Genomic DNA, 21,036 nt, shown 5'->3' with positions numbered 1-21,036 from the left:
TCTGTTTGTTTGGTTTTTTTTTAACTGCTTTATTTGGGTTTTTTAAATTTTTTTTTTATTTTAACATTTATCAATTTTTTTTTACATTTTTTAGACAATATTTGCTTCCCCCCACCCCCTCAGATTGAGTCCCCATAGAATTTCCTTTCCCAAGGCACCCATGCACCATCACCCCAGCAATTTTAGGTTCATAGCAATATTCAGAGAAAGGTACACAGATTGGGCCTCCCAGGTGGCGCAGCGGTAGAGTGCTGGGTTGCGAAGCTGCCCGCGGCCTCTGTGGCGCCGGTTCGATCCCCGGCTGCTCCCCGGCCACCGGAGGAGGGTCCCACATGGCGCGCAGACCTCTCCTGCCGCCCGCTGCTCCCCTCAGCAGTGTACTTCGGTCCTTCTGCCTGCTCTGCTCCCCGCTCTGGCTCTGGTGAATTCTCTCACCCTCCCGCGCTTCTGACTGTACCCAGTGCATGTATAAACAAAACAAACAAACAAACAAATAAATAAATAAATAAATAAAAAATGCCTCTATTTAAAAAAAAAAAAGAAAGGTACACAGATGTTTTATATATTCTGTGCTCCCTGATATGTAGAGCTTCCCCTATTATTAACACCCCCCCACCAGAATGGTACCTTTGCTACAACTGATGACATATTACATAGACACATCATTATCACTCAATTTCTATAGTTTACACTGGAGTTCAGACTTAGAGTTGTACATTTTATGGGTCTGAACGAATGTATGACGTATATCCACCACTGCAGTATCATGAGTATTTTCATTGCCCTAAAAATCCTCTGTGCTCTGCGTATCCACCCCTTCCCTCCCTCCCATCCCTGGCAAGCACTCCTCTTTTTACGCTTTCCCATTGTTTTATTCTTCTAGAATGCTATATAGCTGATTTCCCCCCCTCCTTTTTATGACTTGTTCTTTGCTGCGTGCCTGGTAATTTTTGATCAAATCCAGATATTGTGAATTTATCTTCTTGAAGTGAGATATTTTTGTGACCCTTGGCATATTTTTGAGCTTTGTTCTTTGTTCTGGGATGTGGTTAAAATACTTGGAAACAATTTGATATTTTTAAGGCTTCTCTTTTTAAGCTTTGTTAGGTGGGATCAAAGGAGTAGTTAGTGTAGGGTTAACTTTTCCCCCAATGCATAGGCCAAGACCTTACATAGCACTATCTTTGCTGTCCTGTGAAAAATAAAGCTTTTCAGGTTGGCATTACTGATTCTATGTGAATTTGGGCACTGTTACCTCAAATCCTTCTGCACAATTCTCTTTTTGGCCTTGTGTACTTTCCTCACACACAGGAGTGGGTCAGTATTCAATTTAATACTCACAGTTGCCTTCTACAGATCTCTGCATATCTGGAGCTCTCTCTAGGAGGCTCTCTCCTGTCCAATACTCTTTCCTGTGAGCTCTAGTCAACTTGCATTTCCTGGTCTCCTGACTATCTCCTTATCAGCAACTGATGACCTCTGCCTCAGTTCCTCCTACCTGCATTGTGACTTGGAAACTTTCTCCTGCTGTAATTTGAGGGCATTCCCTAGGGTTTATGTTGGTTTCTTGTGTTTTAGAGCTCATTCTCCTTCATTACTAATTGAATGTCTTAAGAACAATTGTTTTATATATTTTCTGCTTCTTCCTCCCCCAAGTAATTCCAAATCAGAAGTCCCTATGTTACCATTCTTAAGTAAAAAAAAAAAAAAAAAAAAGTGAATTCTGAGGGATGTGGATATAGGATTGTGGAATTATACATATACACACAATCCCCAAAGTAGTACATAGAAGAGTTGGTCTCCTCATATCCTTATCAGAATAAAAGCGTAAGTATTCTTTAATGTATGTGTTCAATACGTATTCTTGAAAATATGCACATTTAAAACATTTTTAAAAATGACTAATTGCCACTTTAACTTGTATTTCTCTGATTACTGGTACATTTTTTTCACATTTTATTGGACAAAAGATTTCTTTTGCTCATATTCCCATAAAAGCATTAGTCCACATAAAGACTGGAAAATTCTGTGGATATTATTGCCATCATTTATTCTGTTAGACACAAGACTTTATTGGATCAATGGGAACTGCACAAATTTACAGAGCTTTAAGGATCTGACCGTTATGCTGCTTTGGCAGAGAGGTAGAAAGTGGAGACTCTATCCATTTTCCACAATCTGGACTGATATCCAGAGTTGTGGCTGTTGACATTGTCTAGTTCTCTTATTGGTAAGCCACATGCTGTTGGAAACTATGTTTGTGTTTATTTGTTTGCTTATTTACCGATGTATAATTATCAAGAATAGTGTTTGGCCCAAAGTAGGTACATGCTTAGTATTGGCTAAAGTAACAAATCACTAAATAATATAGTATATAAACAAGATTTTAGAAAATGGGCAAAAATCTCCTCCAAAAGATTTATTTATATTAGGATCACTCCTGAGATATATTAATCTTCATTTAATTTACAAGTCTAATTTAAAAGATACTCTTTTGGGAGAGGCTATCACCAAAAACTGAAATCTCATTTTTTAACGTTTCATTTTAGATTAACCTATTTATTTATAATGGGGATCTGAAATTCTTTAAAAATGGACAAATGGGCCTCCCCGGTGGCGCAGCGGTTGAGCGCTGGGTTGCGAAGCTGCCCGCGGCGCCGGTTCATTCCCCGGCTGCTCCCCGGCCACCGGAGGAGGATCCCACATGGTGCGCAGACCTCTCCTGCCACCCGCTGCTCCCCTCAGCAGTGTACTTCAGCCCTTCTGCCTGCTCTGCTCCCCGCTCTGGCTCTGGTGAATTCTCTCACCCTCCCGCGCTTCTGACTGTACCCAGTGCATGTATAAACAAAAAACAAACAAATATAATAAATGGATAAATAAAAAAAACATAAAAAAAAAAAAAATGGACAAATGAAAACAGGGCATTAATACCAGTGTTCCTATTTCATTAAATAGTATGTAAACCAAATCTCCATTTGAAGTGCGAATTCCAAAGTAAATAAGCAATGTACAATGGTTAGTAGAAAATTATCACCAGTGAGCATAAATAAATGTTATTTACTGAATAATTTCTTGGAAGACGTAAATACTTCCCTCTGATGTTAGTTATAAATTATTCCCAAAGACAAACATTTTCTCAAACAACTCTAAGAATCAAGAAATAAAACCAACTCCAACTGTGATTATTAAAGCAGTAGTAGGCAACCATATATTTCCATTCCCTTCCTATTAAGATATTTACCTCTTATTGAAAAATTCAAAAACAAATCTGATATTTGACTAATGTACCTGGCCCTTTACTGACAAGGGATGTACAAATCTGAAAAGATACTGTACAACTTTCTATGTATATCTAAGTGCTCTTTAAAAAAAAAAAAAGTCTTAAAAGGAGTAACAACTTGAATGTTTCTGGTACATCACAATGTGTTAGTCTATTACCAGCTCCCAAGCCCTGTTAATACTATGATTATGACAAAACTAAAATAGAGCAAATCTTCAATTATGTTTCTTTGACTTTGTATCAGCTGCCTGATGAGTACATTAGTACTGTAGTGTTTGTACTTGCTGACCTCTTTGTCAAAGGATCTTAAGCATGCTCATATGTGTACACCTCTACTCTAGAATCTTAAGTTTTCCAAAGGCAGAAAATGACTCTGTTGCTCTCAAGATCGTGTTTTTCAGTGGTTGGCAGACAGGAGAGGCTCTCCAAACACTAAATAGGACTGAACACAAGATGTCATGCACTGGAAACCCATCAGGTAAATTTGTTGAGATCCAAGATGTAAATAGGGCGAGGCATGAAAAACACTGAAAAGAAAAGACCATCTTCACCTTGTCGTGAAGTAAGCCTTACCTGTGATGGCGTTATCCTTCCCTTTTTTATTTCAGATGAATTTTCACTTAATTTTCCTATTTTGTTACTTGAACTGCATTTGTAGCATGTCCACCTTGTCTGTCCCTCAATTTCTACAGTACACTCTTTGTTTTGTAGACAAAATGAGTGATACAAATGGCCACAGCTGCAAAATAAAGGCAAGCTATTTGTACTTTTCATTAACATAAAATTGATCAACATAAGCTATGATAACTTAAGTGTATTTATAAGTGATAAAGATTTCCAATAAGCTGGATTACATTGATGGTTGTACAAAAAACAAGAAAGAGAATTCAGTTATTCCTGTCTTTTTTTAAATCCAGATTCACATTTTATAAACTTAAATTGTATGTAGGGATAGAATCATAGTTCTCTGAATACAAATCACCTGGGGGATGAGTCGGGCTTCTGTTCATTTCTCAAACTATGGAATATTTTTAGACAGTATGAAAAAAACAATTGGGAAAATCATAATTACGTAAGCAGTTTGATAATAACATGACTAGTCTGCCTCATCAAATTCAAGTCAAGACTCATGAATTGATCAAGCAATTACAAAAAGGTCAGTGCTAATATAAATCTTACACTGTTCCTATGAAGAAAATCCCTCCTGATTATACTGAATTACCAAGTGAACCCCCCAGAAGTAAGTGCTGAGTATAACTCAGTCATCTTTACTGATTCCTCATTTCCCAACCTGAAATGTTGGACTACCATAGAAGTCAGTCCTTTTCTCTTCTGTAGTCTTTATAGCTTTTCTCTTCTCTATTCTTTCTATATAACTTTCTCTTCTAATACTTTTTTATAATTAGTATCACTCCTTTAGTGATTACTTCTAGTTCCATAACTTTAAGAAACCACCTACATGCTGATTACTGCCAAATTTATACCTTCAGCCCAGACTTCCATCCTAACCACCATCTATCTGTCTCCTTAAGAACTCTATTTTGGATGTCCAACAGACATCTTAAATTAACATCCCCAAACCAAATTCTTCATTTCTACCCACTCCACCCCCACTGCATGCGCTCATCTAACCTTCTACATCTCAGTAAATAGCAACTACATTCTTCCAGTTTCTCAGGCCCAAAACTGGAGTCATCCTTGACTATTTTCTTTCTGTCATACCTCACTTGTAATCTATAAACAAATCTTACCAACCTACTTTCAGACTATATCCAGAAGCACCACTTCTGATATGACTATCACCCTGGGCCATCCCTCATTTGGATTACTATTAACAGCTTAACTGGTAACTTTGATCCTTGACCTTCATTAGTCCATTCAACATAGCACTCAAAGTGACCCCTGAAACAGAGGTCAGATCATGTCAACCCTAGCCTCAAAAACACCCAAAGGCTTTTCAACTCAGAGTAAAAGTTTACCTCCTTAAAATGACCCACTTTGTCCTGCATGACCTGGCCTCTTCAAGCATACAGAGAATGCTCCCTAGTCATGGCCTCTGCATGCTCCCTAAACTGCATGGTCACTTTCTCTAGGCTGCTATTCAAATGTTACTTAAACGGCAAGACTTTCCCTACCTACCTATGCCAAGTTCTATTTTATTCATAGTAATTATTAATTACTGTTTCATTAATTAAATCATCTATTCCTAAGTCACCTTAACAGTGAGGCTTTACCTGACCATTGTATATAAAATATCTTCCTCCCTTAAATTCAACACTCTGTAGTTGAATAAACATTTTTTTCCCCACAGTCATCACTACCTGGTCTTTGAATTGTTTGTTTGTCTGCCCCTCTCCCTAGAATGTAAACTCCATGAGAGCAGATCCCTTGTTTTGGTTATGCTGTACCTCATCCCTTGAGTAGTACCTGGCATGCAGTTAGTACCTGGCACCCAGTAGGTGCTCAATAGTTTATAGAATGAGTGGACTGTTTGGTGATGAGAACTACTTCTTCCAACCACCAATCTACTGATTTTCCTGTAATTATAATAGTGGCCAACACTTACCTAGTGCTTACTCTAGGTCACTATGGCTATAAGTGTCTTATCTTAGGTAAAGTATCTCATTTAGCTTCACAAAATACTAGGAGGTAGATATCAGTATTATCTCAATATATAGATGAGGAAATTAAGTAAAGTGATTGTAAAGAGATCAAATAATTTGTCCAGAGTTGCACAGCTTGTAAGTGGAGTCAGGATTTGAACTCAAGTTTGGCTCCACAGCCCATATTATATTACCTCTATCTATATATTCTGGGCATGCTGTCTTTGCTTCTGAGATGAAACCTTTCACTTTTGCACTAGATTTTTTTCTCTCTTTGCACTGTAGTTTCAAATATCATTAATATTGATGCCTTCTAAATTTACATTTCCAGGACATATCTCTAGGCTTCTGACTAGAGGAACTGCCTACTTGACATTTCCACATGGATGTCACATAGCCATCTCAAATGTATACTCTCCAAGGTAAAAGTCTCGATTTCCCCCAGCTCCTCATGACTGTTCTTTTGCATCGTGGACAATGGTACCATGTTCAACCAGTTGCTCAGTCCAAAGACTGTTTTTTCCTTTTACCCCACATAGAATACATCCACAAGGCATCTCTCCCTTAAAATATATCCCGAAACTTTACTCCTACCTGTCTCATTCTGCTCAAATGTCATATTCTTAGGGATGTTTTTCCTTGTTCTGCTGTCTTGAAATAGCACGCTCACCTCGAACATTTCATTCTTCTGTTCCCTTACCCTGTGTTTTCTTTTTCTTCATAACTCTTATTACTTTGTTTACTTATTTATCATGTGGCTGCCCGAACACTCACTCCTTCTCAGGACAGAGGCTTTGGCTTGTTTGGTTCACACTAGAATGACCAACTAGGGCTGTGTGTCATGTGTATTCCTGCCTGGTTATACCACACATGTACATACATCATACATGAAGCATTTATTTCCCTTTCTTACCTAAAGACAATAATTTCATCAGTCATTTCTTGGCGTCTTTTGTACTGCTGCAAACATATAGAGCAGTAATCCTGCTTGGGATTTAAGCCTCGAGTCACTGAAGCTCTCAGATTGCACAATGACCAGTGGAGATCTTGATTTAGAAGACTAGTTGTTGTTTCCAACAGGGTCTATGAGAGATCAAAACAAAAAGCCAACAAACAAATTTGCAAAGTGAAAAAGATAGGACATGACTGGAGAATTGGACTTGGATAGTTTTCAACCCCAAACAACTCAAGTTAGAATACATTATAGAGAGATAAAACTGATAAAAACAAACATGAAAAAAAAAACAAACTTAAGTGGCTATTTTTAATGTGTGATGACGAGAGTATATATGAAATTCCCAAAATAATTACTAAAAGGCTGTCACTAGCTTCGACTAAGAGGTGTACACTCTACCATTCTGTGGTTCAATTCAGTACTGATGACTTTTATTTATACAAGCACTGGGTATAGTCAGATGCACAGGAGGGTGAGAGAATTCACCAGAGCCAGAGTGGAGAACAGAATAGGCAGAGTGACGAAATACACTGCTGAGGGGAGCAGCGGGCACAGCAAGAGAGGTCTGCGCGCCATGTGGGACCCTCGCCGGTGGCCGGGGATCGAACTGGCGTTGCAGAGGCTGTGGGCAGTTTCACAGCCCTGTGCTCAACTGCTGCGCCACCAGGAGAGGCCCTACTGATGACTTTTGAATGGAGAAACACAAATATATTACATTTATACAATAACTTCTCCCTGAATGCCTCAAAAGTGTTATAACAAATAACATCATAATCCCTATTTTTTTTTTATTGAAACTGCATCCTTGGCAACAATCCAAATAACCTTTCACTGGAAAAGCTAATGGCCATTACTCAGTTTTCATTCCCTTGGGCAGAGAGATCACATTTTCTTAATCAGCACTTACAAGTCATTTGACTCTACTCAAGACTGTGACATCTGTCATTAAGTCACATAAAGACATTTTCATAGCTATTACCTTAAGTCATTTTAAGACTCTATGTGCCTATAAAGTACTGTTTTTCTATTATATCTAGTGCTTAACACTCATATATATGATTTAGATATGCAGTTGGGGTCCTTCTGTCAGTCTCTTAGGGGAAGACAGAGCTGGTACAACCCATTCTCCTTGCTACATCCAGTCCTTTAACTGTAGTGCAGAACTTTTAGATTTGATGCTCTAACTCTGTTGTAATTCTTTTTAATCAACCCCATCATTTCCTCCTCTTTCAAAGTTCCAAAGTTAGCAAAAATTTTCTGCCTCGCACTCAGTTTTTCTTCTGCCAACATGGAGTCTGTGCCTGCAGGGGTATCAGCTTCACTAGGCTGCGCTTAGCAAAATTGCAGTTCTTACAACACCCTTAGAAAAGCTGTCACCCAATTTTTTTCTTTTTCTTTTTTCAGATTATTAAAAAAAACAGATATTGTATCTTACATGCCTAAATGGCATTTTTCCTTAGTGGCTTCAAGAGTCACTTTGAAGTACCCTAAGAAAAAAATCTGCATACCACACTGGCTCCTATGAGAATTAAAGCTATAGGCAATTTTGAGTTAAGGGAAGACTAATGACCATTTTTGGTTAGTGGCAATTATCTGCTTCAGAATGTTTAAGTTTAATTTTATTTCATAATTTCCTAGGGGGCAAGGGGATGTTGACTCTTCCCCTTTTCATAGATTATATCTTTGCATTCAATTATTTTTTCAGAAAGTTTCTCACACTCTTCATTTGTCTCACTGCCAATAATCAAATGAAATGAATCCAAATTTGATGCATTTCCACATTCTAGAATTATATAATGTACAATTAGTTTATTAATGTCAAGAGAAATTTAAAAATTAAAAAAAAAACTTCAATCTATCAGACTTCTACTAAGCAGAGAATAATTTCTAAAGAAAAAGTATAGGTACAAAGAAAAACCAAATACTTTCTACTGTAATACAGGCATAGAAATAGAAAGCAGCTTACTTGTTCATAATTGAAGGTATCTAACATTCCCAGAATAAGACCCTGGATTTCTCCAAGTTTTCCTTTTCCATAAACTGGATCCTATTTAGGGCGGGAAAAAAAAAGCAAAAAAAATGTAATTCTGTTATGATTCTTGGTATTTTAAAATTACTTGAAAAAATATCAGTTATCTGAAAAAGTTAAATATGGCAAAGTATTTTTCTATAGCCACAAAATATTATTTCATAAACCTTCTGCTTGAAATACATATCAGTCTCCCTCTGGCCATCACAAATATTTTGGAAAAATAAATAAAATTTAAATGACACAAATGCCTTGCTTAACAATCTTCTTAGCAAGTCTAATTAAATTTTACTCTGATTTTGTTTCTACAAAAAGCTTCTTCTTTCCTCATATTTAACAACACCTCTACTTCTTTGAGTTCTTACTTATATGCTACATTAGAACCAATATACTCATGAGTACCTAGACAGTCAAACAATTTCTCCTGTAACCCACCTTTAGCTACCTCCAGATCCAAACCAACTAAATTATTTCAGGTTGGAAAATCAGTTTCTGGATCCAAGGAGCAGTTTCCAGGTTTTCAATGCTTTTTGTCAATAAAATCACAACAGACAAACAATAGATACCCAGACACTCAATCTTGCCTCCACTGCCTTTCATGTAAGGTATTCCACGTAACTTGGTATTACATGCAATTTAGGAAACACACTGAAGTGAACAAAAATAACGTCAATTAAACAAATAAAAAACTGAAATCCAACCATCTAGAGATAAACACTATTGGTATTTTTATGTAGGTTCTCCAGTCTTGTTTCTAGGAAAGAAAAGGTGAGCAAAAGATGGATACATTTCTCAGTATTGTAGAATTTGAGCATTTTGCTTAATACTTTTATATCTTTTATTTTTTTTTAAAGATTTATTTATTTATTTTTACAAGCACTGGGTATAGTCAGAAGCACAGGAGGGTAAGAGAATTCACCAGAGCAGGGAACAGAACAGGCAGACTGACAAAATACACTGCTGAGGGGAGCAGCGGGCGGGGCAGGAGAGGTCCGTCGCGCCATGTGGGACCCTCGCCAGTGGCTGGGGATCAAACCGGTGCTGCAGAGGCTACACGCAGCTTCACAGCCCAGCGCTCAACTGCTGCGCCACCAGGGGAGGCCCCTTTTATATCTTTTTTTTTTACTTAGTAATATAATGTGAGCAGTTTCTCATATAATCAGATATTTTGTTATAGCTGCAGATTATGAATCCTGTGAAAATACCATGTATTATTCAACCATTCTCTATTGTAGGACATTTGAGTTGCCCACCCCTCCCCAAATTCCACCCACTCTTCTTAAATGCAATTTTGATCTGAATCTTTGATTTTTTTCTTTAGAGGGGATTTCTAGAAAGGTAATTATAAGCTCAATTACAGATTTTTTTTTTTATGGGTACTGATATCACTAACAAATTGCTCTACCAGAAAGTGCATTATGCAATTTTTATCTCCATCAGCATATTTCTGTGTTCATTTTACTGAACTTTTGGCTAGGATGAGAACTATAATAAAAATTTTATCTAATAAATGAGTATGTCAATTATGTTACTTGATTTTAATATAAAGTTATGTAAGATGTAAATGGCTCTTCCATGCCAAGTAGTGCAGTAGGGATATGCAACTATAAAGTATTGCTATAAGTAGGTATTTATTAAATGGGCAGCATATACCAAGTAAAGTGCTGAGAACTTTCTATAAGCCGTATCATTAAATTCCTTTCAGAACATTTGTAAATAAAGAAATTCAGGCTCACAGAAGCTAAATAAAATTCATCATATATATTTTAATATATAGTTTTAATATTATAAAACTATTAAGAAGACAAGATGGAATTTAAATCTAATATTTCAGAAACCATGTTTTGAATTAACATACTATATTGGCCTCCCAAGTATAGATCTATAAACAAAATAAATAATAAACTAATATTTACTCAAAAGTATGGACAATCTTTCTGGTTACTTCTTAGAGTACAAGGATAGTAAGAGCAACTGTGAGTTTACATGTTAAGGAAGAAAAAAGACTTTAAGGCAGGAAAAACGGAGAGAAGTTAAGAAACTTGAGAATTTGCGTTCCTGTTCTTATTCAAATCTAGTATTTGCTGCTTTTTCTCTGGGTTTTAATATGGCTTTTGAAGCCTAGGCAGGTGCTGTTTCTAACTAACCTTGGTTCTTTTGTACTTTTAGTTGGTTACAGCAGCAGAAAATTGTCATTGGCTCCTGGTATCTGACTCACCAGCTTATACTGAAGAAACCAAAGGTAGAAAATGACTATGTACTGATTAACAAGTTTCTAATTTTGGGCTTGAATAGGTCAGTTTAGCTTAATGGGGAAATTTTCTGCTTCAGAAATACAGATTATATCACTTAAACTAAAGATACCTATCAAACACATGCAAACCATTTACAAAAGGCAAGACTATGACTATGGACATCTTAGACTAATCCTCTCCTCACTAGAAAAACAACTCAGGCCATACTTCCACTGGACAAATTTTTAATTTTCTTTGCATAAAAACAGATCCATGTTCACACTTTGGAATTTATTCTCAATTACACTTTTGGTTAAGCTTGTAATAAACACACCTATTCCTCAAAGTATTGATGGACAGTATAAAATCTTATTATATAACAATGTTTTATATGAGACTGAAGCACTAATATCTACCATAGTATGTATATCTGATGCATTAATATAGCTCTAGCATAGAAAAGTTCTGTCATTTGTTTATGACAACAGTCATTGGAGAATGAAGAGGTATGTAAAAAGTTAAATTCTGGGGAAAAAGAAATCTTTATAGGTCACGCCTATACTTATATCTGTGCCTTTCACTTTAATATGAATAATTTAATGGCAAAAATCATGAAAATTACCACATGCTGGGACAACATATAAATTATAAAATGCAAAAGGGAGCTCAAGGCTTCAAGCACAGCATGTACACAATCTACTAGCTTTTCAAATTATTTTCCAAAGATGTCAGCTAGATTCTTCAGCACTGAATAACTGCTGAGGTTTTTCTTTAACTTGTTTGTAAACATAAAAGAAGAGCACACTTGGGTACTTTATGTAAACTTGGTTTTTAAAAAACATATTAGAAAAAGATGTGATGACCACTTTTTCCCCTATTGCTTTGTAGTATCTATTGTATCATGTATGTGGTTTGCTTTCAAATTAAAATCTTTACTAATCAAGCATTACTTTAAGACAGAAACAATACCCTCTGCAGTTAATTAATATACATAGTGATTCTCTAACTTCAATTTCTCATATAAATCATTTGTTTGCTTTAATTCCCTCAGTAAGGTGGTCATAAACAGTTTCTCAGAAGCCAACAATTACTTTTGTCAGAGTGATGCTCAATAAGAGTAAGCAGTGAGGACAGAATGTATATAATAAATATGATTAAAAACACAATCACCTAATGTTCATGAGAGAACCTGTACAATTCAGGCCCCAGGTATCAGTTTGAATAAACATTTAGAGTTCAAGAAGAGCTCTGTGACCCTCTTATGTGAACATCTCATCTGGAAAAACTGTAAATAACTGAGCAACTATGCATCTAAATGATTTCATTCCCTATCTTCTCCCTGATAAAGTGAGATGTTATAAAAAACACCATGACTAGTGCTAGGTACAGAAGAAAAGGCCTAAAGTTTGGAGGTTGAAGATGCAAGTTAATGTTTCAACACTTCCCACTTAATAATTAAGAAAACATAAGGCAAGATATTTAATCTCCCTGAGTAAAGATTTCCTCATAAGAAAGATGAGGATACCACAAATTCCTCAGCTTAATAAACAGAGATTAAAGGAGGTAAAAAACACTAAAAAGCTTTATAACAGCTGAGAACTATCCAAGAACATTAGTCAACTAATATTATTGAGTACATATGATATTCCAGGCACTGAGCTAGGTGCTGGAGATAAATTAGTAAACAAGACAGATAAGCTCAGGGGCCTTCCTGGCAGTGCAAGGGGTTAAAGCTCTCCACAGCCACTGCAGCACAAGTTCAATCCCTGGCCAGGGAGCTAACTCACATGGTGCAGCAGACCTCTCCTATCTTGCCTGCTGCTCCCCTGAGCAGTGTATTTCAGTAATCCACCTTTTCAGCTCCCCACTCTGTCTCTAGTGAATCTTCTCACCCCACCCCCCATCTCTGTCCTACACCCCAGTTCTTGTATGCATAAATTATTATTTTTTTTTTAAAAGACAGACAAGCTCAGCTTTCATGGAACTCACAGTCTAGGGGGATGAGCCAATAAGATGAAAGTTTCTATCAAGAGGTATGATGGAGATTGGATAGGGGTGGTGAAGCAAAGGAGAGAAAACTTATTTCCTGGAATACTCTAGGAAATAGGAAATATTCTAGTGGAGAAGTCTTAAAGTGGATTAAATACTCAGGTGATGATGAAAATGATGGGGGGAGAATTAAAACAAAAACAATCAAAAACCCCACAAACCTATGTATACAAAATTCCCTGGTGAGCACATTTGATAACTTAGATGAAATGGATTATTTTCTTGAAAGACATAACCTATCAAAACTCATATAAGGAGGAATAGACCATCTGAATTGGTCTATAACTCTTAAAAAAATTGAATCAATAAGTAATTACCTCTAAAACATAAGGCACCTGGCCCAGATGATTTACTCTATCAAACATTTAAAGGAGAAATTATACCAATACTTTATAATCTGCCCCAGAATAAAACAGAAGCAGAGGGAATACTTCCTAACTCACACTATGAGGTCAGCATTACTCTAATACCAAAACCAGACAATCTCAACAGAAATGCCAGTAACTTACTTTGTGGACATAGACAAACTGATTCAAAAGTTTATATGGAAAAACAGAAGAGACAAAATAGCTGACTTTGAAGAAGGACAAAGTCAGAGAACTAACACTATCCACCTTCATGACTACAATAATCAGGAAACTGGTATTGGCAAAGAATAGATAAATAAGATACATGGAAAAAGAATAGAGAGCTGAGTTACCTAAGCAAAGAAGTCAAAATGGAAAAGAATAATCTCTTCAAAGAATCTCTAGGACAACTGGACATACACATGCAGAAGAATGGTACAGACACTGATCTTAGATCTTTCACAAAAATTAATTAAAAATTAATGTGAATCATAAACATGCATGTGAAACACAAAATTAAAACTTCTCAAAGATAACATAGGGAAAAATCTGGGGGACTTTGGTTTAGATGATGAGTTTTTAAGAGACAATACCAGAAACAACCCATGAAAGAAAAAATTTAAAAGTTGGATTTCACTAAAATCAAAACTTCACAACAGGAAAAGACCTTGTGGAGGGAATGAAAATACAAATCAGACTAGAAGAAAATATTTGCAAAACACACATCTGATAAAGAACTTGTACAAAAAAATACAAGTCCTGTAGGACTTGTTAGAGTTTAATAACTCTTAAAAGTCAACAATTAAGAAAACCAAACAACTCAATTAAAAAGTGAGCAAAAGATCTGAACAGTCATATTACCAATGGAGACATACACATGGCAAATGAGCACATGAAAAAAATGCCCAATGTCATTACTCATGAGGGAACTGTAAATTAAAACAATGAGACTGCTGCAAACCTGTTAGAATGGTTAAAATCCAAAACTCTGGATTTATTGACAATTGTTTTATAACCCAGAATATGGTCTATTCTTGATAAATTTCCCATGTACACTTGACAACAGCTAGTTCTACTCTAATAGTTGCTGTATAAATGTCAACTAGATCAAAGTGGTTGAGAATGTTTAGCAGAAATCTGTCATCTTAATTTTTGTTTCTGTGTCTTTTTTCTCTGACTGCTTTTAAGCTTTTCTGTTAACGACTGATCTGTTAACCAATTATGATGTTCGTTGCAATTTTCTTCATATTCCTCCAGTGTGTGTCTGTGTGATAACAGCTATCAACATTTTTGGAAACATTTCATTCACTATTTCTTCAAATACATTTTGTCTGCTCTGACTCCCATTTTAGGAATGCACAGTTCATTGATACTCTGGTTCATTTTTTTCTGATTTACTCTTCTTTAAGTGTTTCATTTTGGATAGTCTGTATTGCTGTCTGCAATCCACTGATCTTTTATCTTATGTGTCTTTGCTTGCTAATTCTAATATCCATGTCATATTTGAGTTCCATATTCCACCTTTTTTGTATACCTTCTAACTTTTAATTGAAATTCTTACACTGTAAATTTTACAGAGTTGGGATCTGGATATTTTTGTATTTCTGAAAGTACTTGTAAGTTTTTTTCTGAGAGGCAGTTAAACTACTTTGAAAAGTGTGTTAATTTCAGATCTTGCTTTTAAGATTTGTAAGGCATCACTGAAGGTAAGTTTAGTCTAGGACTAATTGTGTTTCCCACTACTGAGTACTTCTAAGTACTCTCTACCTAATGATCTGTTAATTATGAGGTTTTCTAGTCTTACTGGTGGGAAAGGCACTATCGTTCGCCCTGTATGAGTACAAGCATTCCTTCCATACTTTGAAGTTTTGCTTTCTCTGCACTTGGTATTTTTAAAATAAAATCCAAAGTCCTTTCTGTCATTTATAATGCAATTAAAGACACAGTCCCTAGTTGCCTCTTAAATTTCAGTTCTGTGACTCCATTCATTCTTCTCTGTTCCAAGTATAAACACTTGCAACTCCACTTTGTACCAAGTTTCATCTAAAATTCTTTGTATATATAGTTCACTCTGCTTGCAACAGTCCTATTTCCTTCTCCCTTCATCTCTCCACATCCAACTCTGATTCTATAGGCTCTTTAAGATTCAGTTTAAACATCTCCTCCTCCAGGAAATATTTCCAAATTCCCCAGTCTGTTTCTGATATATGCTTTTATTCTACTCCTTTGGTTATATATATCCAGAAACCCAACTTATTCTAAAAAGATATTATTGAAAAGGTACTGGGCTGTTTCAAGGATCCAAGCAAAGGTTTGCAGGTAAGCCTTAAGACCCTAACGAGAGAGTCAAATGCCTTCAGGATTTTCTCTCATTGCCTCCTTTCCTTTCTGTGTCTTATCTCCTCTCCCTGAGTCCTGAATCTTCTTCTTTTACCATCTCTTTCCTCCATGCAGCTTGTCTATTCTGTTCTTCACCTATCTGGTTCATTCTTCTCCTTTCTGTAGAAAAACATTTTTTTACCATTTCAGGCCATCTGATCGAAAAGTAGTCATTATCAGCTTCTGAACTTGTACCTTATATAATCCAGAGATCTGACGACAGATACATTTGCATTTTTCAAGTTCAGTTCAGATATTTCCTGGAAAGGACAATGGTGGGCCCTGATGAGGGCAGCTGCCCCACTGACTCAATCAGGAGGAGCCTGATGGCAGGGTGCTGCTTTCACATGGCTACTCCTGCAGTACCCATGTGGACTGAAAGTGAAGGGTTAAGGAAATGGCAATTACCCAATAAGGGGTTCAGAGCAGATGATCCTAGTGGTGGCCACTCTTAGAATCCTATGAATAGTTATATCGGAACCTTTTTCTCTCTTATAATTGCTCTTTTAGGGTGAAAACTGTGCCTTTCATCAACACAGCTGATGATTAAACAGGGTAACACATAATAATAAATACTTCTCACAAAACCAGAGACTGAAACAAATGAAAAAGCTTACATGATATGATAGGAAAAAGCATAAATTAGGAGTGAGAGTTTTTGTTGGCAGTACAGGTTTGGTCACTAATGGCAAACCAGGCACTTGATTTTTCTATGTTTCAGCTTCCTCCTTTGTCAACAGAAATTTTTATAGCAGTGATTGTTGTGAGCTTTAAATGGGAAAATATCTGTGAAAGCACCTTGAAAAATTTAAAACCTCTCTATACATATAAGGTAGATTTATTATTACAGTAACCACAACATTCAAATAAGGGATTTAAGAAATAACATGCCCTCCTGAATAGTGGGAGTAAACCATCACTAAAGATAGAAATAATAAGGATACAATTACAAAGAATGCCAGCATAACTCAAAGTGAAGATTTTCAAATATTAAAAGCCTTCAGAGATATGCAGTTTGAAATACAAATTTCTTTTGCTTTTGCCAAGGGAAAAGTAGATTTTATTTATTATAATTCATGTATCATAATATATGGTAAAAGCTCAATATGAAGTAAAATGCATAGACTGAGAAAGAAGCCACTTTTGGCTTTAGGATTTCATTTTTTTCTAATTTATGTGGTAATTAAAGTCCTCATCCTTTATGGAGATATTGCTTTATGACTAATGTATTTTAAAATGGATACAGGCGGTATAGTCTCTATCAGAGAATTATTCAATACAGGATGAAGATCAAATGAGACAGTGTGTGTGAAGATACATTCCAAATGGTAACGTACTATGTGATGAGAGACGACTGGGTGCGTTAGTCTATCAGCAAAGGTGCAGATGCTTAGTACCAGATGGGAAGTGAAGTTTGGAGAGTCTTAAAAGAGCTAATGGGGCATTCTTGATGGGATAAAAATCATTTCAAAATTATAAAGACCAATGGCATCATATTACCATTTGGAACATTTTTAATTTAATTTTTTAAATTTAGTTTGAATTGAGAGAATGTTTAGATACTCCCATCAGCTATTACCATCAGAGTGTAACTGCCACCACATCTCCTGTCGTCCACCACCATAGCCCACTGTGCTTTTTTTCCTCTGTTTTTTTTCTTCCCCAACCCCTACCCGCAGCCTTGGTGCTTCAGTTCTAGTCAGCCATTCTTGATCTGACTTTTTGTTTAATTACTTTATAGTCCACATATTAGTGACACCATCCAGTCTTTCTCTTTCTGACTTGTTTCATTTAGCATTATCCCTTCCAGCTCCATCCATATTGCTGTAAATGCCATGAGTTTTTTTTTTTTTTTGATAGCTATGTAAGATTTTTTTTCTTTTTCCAATGACTATGTACTAAATAAAGTGCATTCTAAGGATAATATCTGCTTTTGCCCCAAAAATGTTCACAGATATTTCTAAAAACAGATCTTTGTTCATTTTTAGTATTTTCCCTTGGATGAGGTTGGAAAGGTTAGGGTCATTTTGGGGGGGGTGGGCAGGGGGAAGGCCTACAAAGGCTTTGTTTCCAAAGCTAGCTGGATCTATAGTAGGGGATGAGTCTTGGGCATAAAACATTTTAGAATGAGTTAGACAACCTATTTAACAATGCATGATTAAGAAATGCCATATTAACTTAATTTTTAGGTCATTCCCTTTGATCTAAAAAGTATAATCAGCTTGAAATAACAGCAATTCTTTCCCACTGGCACACCAATAGGAAGTTTGTGTATCTGAAGCCCAAGGTAACAATGAACATCTGAAAGCATTGTATCTGAACTGAAGGCTGCAGGTGTGTGCCAGGCAAACCTCTGTCCCCCATATGCAGAAGATTCATGGGTGACAGTGAGAGGTAGCAAATGCCCAAAATTAGCTGCATTATGCTTGAGATTCATTTCAACAGTAGTCCAATTTGCTGTTATTTATACATAACTAAAATATTAGTTGAAATTGATCAACATTGAAATTCACCCCTTACCTCCACCACCACCTCCCCAACAACTCACCTGTAAGATTCTTTGCAAGATTGATGGAAGGGCAATAAATGAGGCCATGCTGTTTAATACTTGCATGGTCAAAGATTTCAGAGCTGTTATAATAAAATGTTAAAATTAAAATCAGTTTAAATAAATTATTTTGATTTGTTCAACAAGCCAGCAGAAAATAGTATATTTATATAGTTTCTGAGAAATTTCATTAACACATGGCCACTTTGATATTTTAAAGTTAACTGATGATAAGTTGCAAAGCTATTCTTATTCATGACAAATGATATACGAATGGTGTTACAGAAAGAATTAAATCTGAAAGATGATACCAACCCTACATTATGACTTCCCTGAGGGGGGAAAAAATATGATACTGGGAAAAGGTACCAATGATGATTTTTTACAGATAAAAGTTGGGTGATGGTATAGGTAGACTCTGATGAACTTACCTTCAGAGTGTAGATGAGATATAGCTGAACTAGACAGCTTCTGCGGGGCCATCATAGCTTCTAACAATGGAAACCAGAGCGCCTATTATAACATCAGAGGAAAACAAATTAGAAAACTAAAAAGAGAACACTTCATTGGGAAAAGACAATAAAAATAGGGACCGTAGCCAGAACAGATATCTTTACCATGTAGCCTATGGGAAAAAAGGAAGCCCAAGTTAAGTTTAAGTCTAGACCTTAGAATTGCAATCTTCTGTGTATAGGGAGTGAGTTGGTTCAAAAGAACCAGGGTAGAGCTTCCTGCTAGGTTTTTTATTCTCTGGTTATAAATATATCGCGACAAAGTCTAAATAACCATATATACTACAGAAGAGAACAGAGTATCCTTGTGACAGTTGTGCCCTCATTTCTTTTCAGTCATGTTTAGCAAGATAAATGAATAAAAGGTTATCGAAAAATTTTCCCCATGTTTTTATTTCCTAAGACATTATACTCCAGGAAGATAACATTATTTTGGTTAACATATTTACAACTATACCATTTATATAAATTAAAAGATCTGTCTTATTCCTATTGTGTCAGGCACTTTTCCTTAATGCTTTATATATATTTTTTCATTTCAGCCTCTAATAACCTCATACAATTTGCATTACCTTCACTTGAGATAAAAACCTGAAGTTTAGATAAGCTATGCAATTTGCCAAAGATCACCCTGGCAGTGAACTGGTAGCAGTATAAATAGGCAGATATACAAATAAAGGACAGTTAGAGATTATACTTGGCAAAGGACTGACAACCCAACTTCCTGCTGTCTAACTTTAAAGAAATACCTGATAATATTAAATCTTCTAATAAAAACTTCAGAAAGAGATATTATAGACAGTTCATTATCAAGCCTTGGGATACATCAACTTTTCAGAGTTATTTTTAGGGCCTGTGGCAATAGTTTTTATGGTTACAATTGCCACAAAAAATAAATAAAAGGAAAGAAAGAAAAGAAAAGCAAGGCAAATGACAATGTTTGACACTACATAAAATGACTCTAGCATTTTCAAAAAAAATATTATTTATATAAAATCCAACATCCAAATGTTTTTGTGTTATTATAAAATTTGTTCAGATATGAAGAAGAAATCAGTTGTGGTATGAGAAAGTAGAGAGTGGCTTGAGTAGTATGTGGGAATAGTGTGTGTGTGTGTGTGTGTGTGTAAATGCAAGAGAGACAGACTTCTCTTACAAATAGACTCCTCTTACATTCAGTCAGTAAATAAATGACATAGCAATAAGCTTAGAGAAATAAAATTTCAAAGATAGGAAGAATTCCAACATCTAAATTTTTATTTATCAGGGAAATGCAAATCAAAACCACAATGAGATACCACCTCACACTTATGAGAATGGCCCATATTAAAAAACCCAGAAACAACAAATGTTGATGAGGATATGGTGAAAACGTCTTACACTGCTGGTGGGAATGAAAAAATGTCCAGCCACTATGGAAAGCTGTGTGGTAGGTCCTAAAAACACTAAAAATAGATCTAACATACGACCCAGCAATTCCACACCTAGGAATCTATCCAAAGGACACAAAGACCCTGATTTAAGGGTCTCCCGGGTGGCGCAGCGGTTGAGCGCTGGGTTGAGAAACTGCCTGCAGCCTCTGCAGCGCCAGTTCGATCCCTGGCCACCTGGTGAGGGTCCCACATGGCGCGTGGACCTCTACTGCCGCCTGCTGCTCCCCTCAGCAGTGTATTTTGTTACTGTTCTGTTCTGTTCCCTACTCTGGCTCTGGTGAATTCTCTCACCCTCCCATGCTCCTGACTGTACCCAGTGCTTGTATAAATAAATAAATAAATCTTTAAAACAAACAAACAAAAAACCCCACTGATTTGAAAGGAAACATGCACTCCTATGTTTACTGCAGTACTATTTACAATAGATAAGATATGGAAACAACCCTAAAACCCCCAAATAGATTAGTGGATCAAGAAGTTGTGGTTACATATACAACGGAATACTACTCAGTGATCAAAAAAGATAACTTCATGCCATTTGTGGCAACATGGATAGAGCTGGAAGGGAATATGCTAAGTGAGACAAGTTAGGAAAAAAAGATAAATATTGGATGGTTTCACTTAAATGTGGACTATAGAGAACCCAAACAAATTATCAGGAAAAAAA

The 21,036-nt window shown here is 36.2% G+C and overlaps 1 protein-coding gene across 2 annotated transcripts in view; it reads right to left on the bottom strand.

The window, feature by feature from the left end:
• The window catches only part of VPS8 (VPS8 subunit of CORVET complex), a 193,988-nt gene that overhangs the window by 37,374 nt on the left and 135,578 nt on the right, over positions 1-21,036 (bottom strand). For both annotated transcript variants that reach the window (XM_037525229.2, XM_037525228.2), the window contains exons 40-44: positions 18,856-18,937; positions 18,425-18,507; positions 8,805-8,885; positions 6,797-6,966; positions 3,854-4,019 (exon numbers count right to left, since the gene is read on the bottom strand). In XM_037525229.2, coding sequence (XP_037381126.1) covers positions 3,854-4,019; positions 6,797-6,966; positions 8,805-8,885; positions 18,425-18,507; positions 18,856-18,937 — 582 coding nt within the window. The remainder of the gene's footprint in view (positions 1-3,853; positions 4,020-6,796; positions 6,967-8,804; positions 8,886-18,424; positions 18,508-18,855; positions 18,938-21,036) is intronic.

The sequence above is a fragment of the Talpa occidentalis genome, unplaced genomic scaffold (assembly GCF_014898055.3).
Source record: "Talpa occidentalis isolate TD23 unplaced genomic scaffold, MPIMG_talOcc4v2.1 talOcc4.4, whole genome shotgun sequence".
NCBI lineage: Eukaryota > Metazoa > Chordata > Mammalia > Eulipotyphla > Talpidae > Talpa > Talpa occidentalis.
This window is presented reverse-complemented; position numbering and strand designations above follow the sequence as displayed.